We start from the raw sequence: 11,348 nt of genomic DNA on the forward strand, positions 1-11,348 counted from the left end.
CCAACTAGTTCCCCCGGTCTCTGCTCTCGTTGTGAGACGCGAATGAATGCCGCGTGCTGAATAGTAACAGGGGGAAAATACTTGTTGGCAAAGGAGACGGAAAGGGCATTTCAGGGGAATAAAGACATGCTAATGAGGAAAACAGTGAAGAGTGATGAAGGGAAAAAAAAAATCCATCTGTCGGCTTGCTGAGAGGTTTCAAGGAAAGAACAGAAGGGAATCTCACTTATAGCTGCAAGTTAGAATTTGTTTTCCCAAAAATAAGTCTTGAAAAAACACCTCTGCAGGTGCACCGAGCCAAATGTGTTTGCTGATGCTCCATCATACACCAGCTGTCATGCCGGACATGACAATTTCCCAACTGCTTGGAAGACAGATAACAGATGTCCCCTCCGTGTGATGTTTATGATGTCACGCTATATAGATGTGCCAGGAGCAATGAGGCTGACAGGATCGTCACAGCCCATTTCATGGCCAAGGTTGCTTTTCCATTATGCCTTTACAGAGGAGTTTCCATGTTACCATAGCTGCCCTTCACCTTCTGCATTACATCAGGTTGTAAGCAAACAGATTGAGGCTGATATTATTACATGACTTGTGTTTGTTTCTCTTTAAAAGCTGTTGTCTTTTGCGTTTTGTGAAATCTGATGCCATACTTATTTGATATATATTTTTCTGATATTACCAAAGATGAGTGTAGATTTCTAAATGTACATTTGAAAGAACTGATTTTCTTGCTAATTACTTGAAATTGCTCCGTTCTTCTTTGGTTCATTGTTGGTATACGCAAATGTTAATAAGGATCTATATCATGTATATCTTACATACCTCATACATCATCAATGTCCGGTGATAAGCCTGAATCAAAAAATCTGGTGATGTTGAATTTTTTCAATAAATTAAAACCATGAAGGAGTGACTGTTCCTTTATGAGTTGACATATGTCTTCTACTGTATTGCTCCTTAATAAACCATAACTAATGGATTATCTATTTTTATTAGCTCGGGAAAAGTTGATGCTTTGGAAATACATGTTTTTACAGGAAATAGATGTCGTTTCTTGTTAATAAGCTCCAGGCCTTGAGCAATAATCAAAGGCTTCTCTTTTACTGCTCCATTTATAGATGTTGACCACTGGAGGGCAGAACATCTCCATAATAAGTTAATGGTGACCTAGTATAACCATATATCGATAAAGAGATTCAGAGCATTAGTACCTCATTTTCCATGTAAAGATGTTTGGTAATGTCCTCCTGAGCAGAGAATAGAGTGCTGCAGGGATGATGTGTTCTTGTAGGCCAATCGGAAAATGAGCATCGGACTGGTTCCCTCCACAAACGCCAATTGGATTTTGGATTATTGCAGAAAATAAACTCTGTAGCAGACAAACGTTACATCTTTTGTGCAGCAAGATCATCTTCAAAAATGAACATCACTTTTATGATTTTTGAAGCGTAAATGCAATCGTCAGAAGTTGTTAGCAACCACCTTTTTTAAGATACGTAAAATCTTAAAAATTGCCAAGTGGGATATCTGCTGACGTATTTCAGATGTTAAAAATCTCTTAAAAGCTTGTGTTAACGACATACCTTATTTCAGACATCTAACCAAAAGAAAACAGACATCAAGACGAGGGAACCGGATTTTCAGCTTTTATGACTTGCAGGACTCTATGAAGTCATGGTTCCTCTGTCTGTGCTGCTAACGTGCCGGTTGCAACTGCTATCGCAGTCCTGACCGACGGTTTTATCACGGAAGCGTAACACCCATCTGTCCAGCTCGACTTTGAGCAAACATGCAGGAGGAATATGAGAAAATGACAGATGTGGCAAAGAAAATGAAAGCTGTAATTAGTGCCGCGCAGGTGCTTGAACAAAGTCAAGACTCAAAGTCGATATTAGCTCATTCAATTGGAATTAATTTAGAATTAATTATCCGGTCATGCTTTCATTTTGACATTCTATAATATACATCATATTTTTGCTAAAATAAATACAAATACACAGTCCCACACGTTCAAGTCCACAAGTCAACATGTACTATTATCTACCCTGAACATACACTGCAGTGTGGCTGACAAACTATCATCACATTGGCGAGTGCATTTTCAGGCAAAGAATTGTGGATACCCAACTTCTGCTGATAATAGTTTATTGCTTAAGGGAAATGTGTCCGGTTCATAGACCTCCAACTGCTCCTTTAACAAACTAGTGAACAATGTGGAGCATTTAGCAGCTACAGAGACAGCCATGTTCCTCAGGAGAGGGTGGAGACCAAAACAGAGCTTAAAGGAGGGTGAATACTGGACTTGTGTTTCATCTGGTGGCCAGAAACACGACTCCAAATGAATGCTAATGTTGCTCCATATAAGTGATTGCTAACGCTATAGCGTGATATTTTAACAGGGTGGTGTTTACAGCTGGTTTTGCTTCCCTCAAGTGGCCCAAAAAATGAATGAAAGCCGGTTTAATAACGTGGCTGACGACATAGAATTACATGAAAAAATATACTTAACAGAGTACTTAAATATCTGCGACCCTCCTAGCATTTGCATTGGGAATGTGTTTCTACACATAGCAAGAAGATACTGTCGTGAAGAATCTGAACTGGAAATGTGACAGTGGTAATTAACTCTGCCATCAACAAAGTGACAACCACATTTTGACCACCACTTTGAGCTGACACGCATAAAGAGACATGACAAGACTACTTATGATACTTGCTGCCTTTGAACTGTCAATCATGATTGAAGATTCCGCCTTGTCATGTCACGTTAAAACCTGACCCAACCAGACATGAGAGAGAGAGATGAGTGAGGACTTTCACTGGAGCCACAAGGCCACATTCACTGTTGAAATGAGCTTTTGACATCAGAGACCAGCGTTTCCTTTTTTTTTTTTTTTTGGTACATTTAATTGCCCATGGTGCTCTGTCAGCTATTTTTAGCCATCCCGTTGCTCGTTGAGAAATATTCCATTTGGAGCCCAGAGACTTCGTGCCCCAACATCCACTAACCTTCCTCGCCTCCATCTAGTGGTGACAATAACCAAGCAACCCACACTGACACATAGAGGGGACGTCTCATCTTAAATGAGGCCCGCAGAAGTAGCTCGAAATACGAGGATAGATAAGATATTAAGCTCTGCAGCTGTCACATGGATTTATCTGTGAGTGTCTTTGCCAGCAGACATGGGCTAGAATTACGTACAGTAGCTGAACATTAAAAAACAATTAGAAAAAGGAAAGCACGACTGCTTTAAGCAATTTAACAAAAATGTGGATTGCAAATCTACATTAGGGTTTTTTTTACTAAACGGTCAATCATCTGATGTAAATGATGTTGCAATGTGGCCACTGTTGCATGTCACCGAATCTACCCTTTGTCCTAAACGAGCCATTAAAAAGCTATTCCAAAGATCTGAAGCACACGGTCGACTTTGTGGAGCTTTCAGCTGCATTCCTCATACATTTCCAGTACGATTGTTTTTGTCATGGCGAGACGTGATCGTACATGCTCAGTTTGCAATAACAGAGATTATAGAGAGATTCAGGACATTTTTAATAAGATGTCCAAAAATAAAGACGTTTTCATTTCTATCAATCATTTTTTAGTTAATTACATTTCATGAGCACATCATTCAATTTGACATATTTTGGCATATTTGATCATGCTGCTTTAAGACAGTAATATCTGGTCTATATATTAATTTGTTTTGATTCTTTCATTCATCCGTTAAATGAACACATCTCAGAATCACACTAGTAAAACTCATCTTTGATTACAATACAAAAATATGTATGTAAACTATATATATATATATATATATATATATATATATATTATTTGACAAGAGTGCCATCACTCTTTTAAATACATCTATATTGAGTCTTTTTATTGTTTAACCCTGAAACCACAATGTCCCTTATGACAAACAAAACTTAACAGTTGAATTGTAGAGTACACCACCTTTAATGTTTTCTTGAAAGTAAGCTCCCTTGTTCAAAAAGACATTTTAGAAAGCTAGTTTTGCAGACAGACGACGGTAGAGATGTCACCTGGAATCTCTGAGCACAAGAGAAGAGTGAAAGACGTGTGCAAACAAGGACTCGTCGGTCGTGGTGCAAACTCATTGCTGTGACACGTAAAGATACGAACATGTAAATGTACAGACGACACAAGAGACCCATGGGAAGATATGCGAATGTGTTTTCATACACCATCGTCTGGGTTTCCAATTCAAAAAGGACACCAGCTCAGGAGCACCATGACGTGCTGTAGCAAATCATTTACAAGTTTATGTCTGTTGAGAATGCAGGAGGAGTGTTTACTCTGGAGATAAAGGGCCTATTGTACGTCAGTCCCACTGGCACAAGGTTCTCATTACCTAGGTTAGGGTTTCTTACTGGAGGATGTTACGGATCCTTACGTCATTCCTTTGTTCACATATTCTATGGTAGCCAGAGGCTACACGTCTATGTTTCACAAGCCCTGCGAATACAATTTATAGATTCATAATCAAACTTGATCGGAAAAAAGTGACTTTTTTCGCTATTCAACTCTAATACCCCCAATATGAGTAAACATACCCTCCCTGTGAATGAAAACATGATTTTTTTCCCAACACTTTGGACCATATAAGACACATTATCACATTTCTTAGTCAAAACAATTGTAAAAAGGCCCCAAATGCATGTGAATAGCATTAAATAAAATATATATATATACAAATTCCTTCAGGCCTCAAATAAATCTGTATAAAACCACACAACGTTTGAAACCAACACAATGATTGAGTCCATGTTGAGTCCAACGCTGATCAATTATGTTCTAAATGTTGCTTTATTTCACATTCTCACGGCTACAAGTTGAAGGTTTTTCCGTTACACTCCTATGTCGTCTTTCTCCTCCGGCAGCAGTTTCTCCTTGGCGGAGTCCTGAGGGTCTCTGTGGGGAGCCTTCTTCATCTCTAGACTTTTGACCCAGGTGTAGGCCGACGAGCCACAGAGCACCATCATGTTGCTGGTCCACCACAGCAGGCTTTTACTGGAGGAGTTGTACACCACCGCAATGACGGTCTGCGCACAGGCCTTTGCCGTCCCCGAGACGTTGTGCGTGAGCGGACTGGTGAACTTGATCTGCAGGCCCGTGACGTAGCCGATGGCGAAACCGAACACCCCCCCGAGCGTCATCATGCCCCAAAATCCGAGGCTGCCGAGGCGGCTGAAGCCGGCGAGACTGCCCAAATCTCCAGACACAGCGATGAGCGGGAGGAAGAGGACGCAGGCATTAATGTTGTTGTAATAGGACAGTTTCCAGATGTTTCCTTCCACTGCAGGCATCACCTTCTTGGTGTAGATGGCGTTCATAGAGACACAAGCGCTGGCTATCACGCCAAAAAAGACGCCGGTCCAGGAGAGGGCACCCGTCGTGGCTTCCTGGTCCACACCGAGCCAGAATCCACCTGAGAAGCATGGAAACATGCAGGACTGTGAGATCACATTTCACAATGACGCATGTTTAACAATGTAAGCTGAATTTCAGCACTGAAACTTTTCAATGTCTGTCTGACTAGTATTGTCAAAGTGATGCAAGTGAATAAATGTAATATTTCTCTGATATATTATTGCTTAATTTCAATATTATGCTATTAAAGATTGAAGGTGGCAATTAAATAAATACATCAGGCACTCATAGTCCCATGTCAAGACTGACTAGTCCCAAGTCCTAAACAAGTCATAATGCACCCTTCACTGCATGTAATGTGCCTACTGTGTCAGCATACTGCACATTTAGTTCTCGAGCGTGTACGAAGTTATCTTTGGTCTTTATCCATTTCATATGATTCCAACCGGCGCTCAGTAAAGTCATGTTGGTTCTGCACGATCAGGTGGATCGTGGTCAAGTGGGAATTAATATTTAATTGAGTCAGGAAATGAAGGGACATTAATTAATTTGTGGCACACTTTTTAAGTTGTGGGGCTTGGTGGAACGTATCAAGTATGTTTAAGTCAAAGGGGTCAAGTCCAAGTGAAGTCACGAGTCATTGGGGTTAGTTTTTATTTTGCCAAGTTCAGTCCTGACTCAAGTCCCAAGTCATGTGACTCGAGTCCACACCCGTTTTGAAATGAGGCGTTTAATGATCATACAATGTCAACATGATTTTGTGCATGAGGATGAAATACATTATTTCTGACAGTATCTACTTGGTGCAGATTATATGTTCAGCCATTAACCTATCTCAACATACTTCAAGAATACTTCCAGATAAATAAGAGAAAAATGCTGTGTTACAATCCACATGCAGAAAGAAAGAAAGTTAACATACCTAGTATGATCCCACAGCACACTATGGCTTGTAATGAAGTGGTTTGCTTCAGGACAACGTAAGACAGCAGCACGTTGAAAACTGTGCTGAGCGACCGACCGACCGTGTAGAAAGCCACTCCGAGGTGTTTCAGGCACAGGTTGTTGAAGATGATCATGGAGATGAACACGACGGACAGCGGCAGGACCTCCCGGGACGTCTTCAGGTCGAATCTGACCGAGGGGAAGTCGATGAGACCCGGCCAAAATCTGGACAGCAGCTGCATGAGCCAGCATAGTCCGACCGTCACCACGCACTGGTAGAAAGTGACAAACAGCGGCGCGTCCAGGTCCCGGTTGTCCAGCAGGTAATTATTGAGGAACACCATTGTTATTGAGACAAACCAGTACAGTGCAACCACAGATCCTATTTTGACAGCCCGCAGAATGAAAGTCTCTCCATTGTGTCCGTCCTGGTCCATTGTCTCCGATCCGGCTAGAGCCATCCTTAAGATACTGGACCGCTTCGGCTGCGTCCTGTTCATGATAACGGACAAAGAAGAACAACCTGGGTCATAAAAAAAAAAAAAAAAAAAAAAGCTGCAGCATTTACACGAGCTACTATGTAGCTACAGGCCAACTACTCGATAGAAAACATGACGAGCGTCTTCCGCCAACAGCAAGATAACGTCCGGTCTGTTTTTTCAAAATAAAAGCACATCGCTAGAAATCTAAAACCAATGTTTTCACAAACCGGCAATATTACAAACGTTATTCCACAGTTGAAATGCCACTCAGCAATATTTTAAAATGACGAGGTCGACTGCACAGTTTTTTCATCAATTATACATTGAAACTCCAGCTTTCACATGCTTCAACACTAACGTGTAGACACAAATTACATTTAATATCAACCATACTTGTGCATTATGAGACCCTGTATTTCTCGCTAGCTGGGGCAGTTTAGCAGTAGAAAAGCTAATTATGTTAACGAGGATGCAGGCAAAATTCATATCTAGTAGATGTTGCTCTCTTAGTTTCAACAGGAAACATATTTTAAAACAATGTCATCATTCTGACAGCAATCATTATCGATCATTTATTTCATTATGTGGGTGTTGTTGACGTCAAATACAACAAACATCATTTGTTTAAATTCCTGACTTTTATCTTGAAGGTGGACGCTCACGCCGGCGTTTCCTTGAGCGTGACTACTTCCTTGTTTGAGCCAACTTTTTATTTATTTAAAGAAATACTGGCCTTGAATAAATATGTTCAAATATTAGATTGTCAATTTATTATTCCCGATTCTATAAAAAAAATTCCCCCATTTCCCCGTTTTTCATCTAGTATCGATCTAATCCATTTTTCGTTTTTTTAATATGCCAAATTACTATTTGCATTAGCCTGCATTATATTTCGTGATTTGTAGTTATGGTGCATTATTAAAAACATGTTCATACCTTAAGTCGTCAGAGACTGCTCTATATTTGATAAGTCCTGCACAGAGAAACGTCTATCGTGTCTTGTTTATTTATGTGTGTACTACACCTCCCATTAAGCACCAGCCCAAATGACTGTTGCATGATCCATCATTTCCTAGTATACACAATTTGCCGTGTCAGAGGGCAGTGCATGCGACGAACAATGGAAGGATATTATCATATAATACAATCAATAATGCGATATAATGCAAGAGCATGTCTAGCCTGCTTATATTATGATTTCAGATGCACCTGTCAGGAGGAAGTAGGCCTACCTGAGGATCTCAGACTGCACTAACTAAGACGAGAACACGCGCTCCAGGCCAATTTCTTTGCTCTAAACTTGAGCGTAACGATCCAGAATCTCATGTATAAAACTGACGGGCAGCCAAGGGAAAGCAAAGAAAACACGTCTTACCTATAGTGTCTCACACCGAGCAATACGCTTCAACCGGATAGCCTCGCCTATTGAACCAGAAGAGGAGGGAACAAAAAGGGTGACAACACGTTAACAAGTTAGTTTGGTTATGCCAATTTTTCAGGTTGAGTAGTTCACCTATGACACACTCAAGGAGGCTTTTCAGAATCGAAACAGGTTTTTTTATGCATAGAAAATTGCGAGGCAGGTGCAGTTTAATGGAAAACACTATTTTCATATTTTCATAAGTGTTGCGTGTGGCGACGTGATGGCGCGCTATTGTAATCAGCCTGTGACGGGAAACATTGTCGCTGCCAGATATTTATCCAATCCACCACATCTCCCACTTTATTGCATACAAGAGTTCAAACAGACACACATTACAATACATACATAGGCCCATTGATAACAGCAAATACTTTGAATTAGGAAGTGCAATAATAAAAATAAATGATATAAATAAAGGGTGCATTATTACATGTTAAAAGTGTATAGGAGGATTAGTACCACTTCTTCAAAAACGGAGTACTTCTTTTGAAAATAATATTCTGCCACTATTGAATTCATTTACAAGCTATTCTACTTCTTAGTATAGTATTTGTGGTCATATCCTCATTCTCAAATATGGCTGAATATGATATATTATACTTTAAGAACTAATATTGTTAGGACTCAACTTGAAGATGAGCATTTATTAACCAGGGATTCGCATTATAGACACTATACTGACTATTTCTGCAATAATTTAGCACATTGACCTACACAGTGCAGGACAGTATACGTCTATGTGTGAACATTGTTCAGGGTGGTACCATCTCTGCCATCGCATATTGAGCCAGGAAAAAAGAAAACATTATTTTACTTTGTTTGGATCAGTTATTTGGGGAAATAAACTGTATCTGCTCACACAGGCCTATTCTAACATACAGTATGGACACAGACTTTGTGTTTGGATGTCTTTTCTTCCAGTTGTGAGGCGCTGAATTTAAAATATGTCTTTGTGTTTCCATGGATAAATTCATGGTGTAGTAGAATAATCCAAATTCCTGTAATAGCGACGAAGTTTATGAACTTATACGTGTCACAGGGTTTCATTTTTTAAGGGCCGAAGAAGTTTGGAGTTGAGAATATCATATGCATTGTTTAAAGTTTTAATTAATCCAATACAAAACTTGCATGAAATGTTCACCTAGATAAACCTCAACAACAAAACCGTTTTTCTTGTTGTTTTCACTGTGAATTTACAATTTTTCTTTTCAATGTCCTTATGGTTCACTAATATATTACTACTGTACTAAAGCCTGAAGACAGCAGGTGGCAGCAGATAATCAATGTTGATTATATGGCCAGCTGCAGGACTATAAACACCCAACTCCTGCAAAGATATATTGTTGTTGCATAGTGACGAGGAGCATAATTCTGTTTTTTTAGTAGTGAACTAAATGATACAGAGTGGGAAATACAGTTTTCTAAAAGCAAATTAACACCTCAAAAACACCACTACCACAACAACAGTTACCTGTATGACATAAGGTTTTTTTATTTTAATAAATTCAAACACCAATCTTTTCTCATTTAGACTATTGGATTGCCCTTTTCACTCGCCTCAGATAAGCAATCCTTGATCACCTACAACACAGTCAAAATGCTATCAGTTAAACCTAATACCAAGTCATTAATACCATTCAGTGGATCTGTTCAATGACCACTGTTGTGTGCTTTTGTATTGTCGTTTATTATTACAATGAAGACGGACATGAAATGTGGTGAGGGAGGTGTGTGATATGCAATAAAAGAACAAGGAAGTTGTGATTAATGGCATCTCAGGCCAGTAACCTTCGAGGACACCAAACGTATGACATTTCCTCGGTCCTTACGCTCCAGAACCAACTCCACCCATCTGCTGACTGCCTTAAAGCACTGCCGCAAAAACTATTGTTTTTAGGTTTTAGTTGACTTTCTTGCCCTGATTATCTGTGTAAATGCTTTGTGTTTCTGTTTTTATGAACATATTTCATTGCACAAAAACTAGTTTAAAAAACAAAATAGTGAAATAGGTTTAACCTCAATTTCCTGTTTAGACCTTGTATAAAACAATGTCTTCCGGCCATCATCGTTCAGTTGCTTGCTCAGTTGCTGGGCAATTGCTGTAAGTGAATGTTGTCCATTGCAGTTATATTTTCTGCTACAGTACACAGCATGTCACTTTGTTGTAGGCCGCCGAGTTGGTAAGCAATGCCCATGGACTCGTATAGTATATGCTCTCAGCAAGGATGTAAAACTCCATCATCCTCCAAGAACACAGAGGCAGTATTTGTGCAGTCTGACTCAGCCTCGACTGCACATCCATCAAGGGGTGTCTGACCCCTCATTGTGCTCATTTTTGCTCAGGCTTTAGAAGGGGATGCCCTGCTGGAGCCAAGTTTGCTACTCAGAAGGAGGTCTGACCCCCTGCCCCCCCGTGGGCTGGAGAGATTTTCTGCACTTTATTAGCAAGCACAAAGAAAATGGAGGGAAGACGCCACTGGTGGTCACAGAGGCTCTGCAGCATCTACTGCACACCATCTTTGTGAAATGTCTAGAAAACAAGCAGTTAATATAGGAAATATAGATTAATATAATTGTTACATGAAACATAGGTTTCAAAGATGCTATGTTATAGCCCCCAGACACCAGAGGCTTGAGCCCAATTCTGGATCTCAAAAATTACAATGAGAATTTAAAAAATATAGCTAAAATTGTTTTCTTTGTAGCCCTGTGTCTATTTTATGCTTAAAGGGGACATGCCATGCTCATTTTCAGGTTCATACTTGTATTTTAGATTTCTGTTAGAACATGTTTACATGCCTTAATGTTTGAAAAACACATTCATTTGCTCATACTGTCTGTCCGAATACACCTGTTTTCACCCTCTGTCTGAAACGCTTCGTTTTAGTACCTGTCCCTTTAACCCCCCCCCCCCCCCCCCCCCCTTTCTAATGAGCCATAGGAAGAGGAGCCAAATCTGAAGGACTTGTTGAGTCCCATGTTTTCTGATCCCGGCAGCCCACATAAAACTGACCTAGTTGTCTTACCATCACAGTTTGTGGGTTGGTAGTCACGCCAGATACCTAAAGTTATGTGCAAAAGCACTGAAACATTG

General features: G+C 40.0%; 1 protein-coding gene across 2 annotated transcripts; it reads right to left on the reverse strand.

The window, feature by feature from the left end:
* Positions 1–4,190: 4,190 nt before the first annotated feature.
* Positions 4,191–8,342, reverse strand: slc35c1 (solute carrier family 35 member C1; the record flags this gene model as incomplete). Of its 2 annotated transcripts, XM_079169797.1 has the most annotated exons (3): positions 4,191–5,462; positions 6,327–6,841; positions 8,207–8,342. In XM_079169797.1, 2 exons carry the CDS (start codon positions 6,808–6,810, stop codon positions 4,882–4,884), a joined length of 1,065 nt encoding a protein of 354 aa, XP_079025923.1. In that variant the 3' UTR covers positions 4,191–4,881. The 2 variants fall into 2 exon arrangements, with proteins under 2 accessions (XP_079025923.1, XP_079025922.1); XM_079169796.1 differs by lacking the exon at positions 8,207–8,342 and having other exon boundaries at positions 6,327–6,849.
* Between the last annotated feature and the right edge of the window lie 3,006 nt (positions 8,343–11,348).

The sequence above is a fragment of the Pholis gunnellus genome (assembly GCF_910591455.1).
Source record: "Pholis gunnellus genome assembly, chromosome: 1".
NCBI classification, from domain to species: Eukaryota; Metazoa; Chordata; class Actinopteri; order Perciformes; family Pholidae; genus Pholis; species Pholis gunnellus.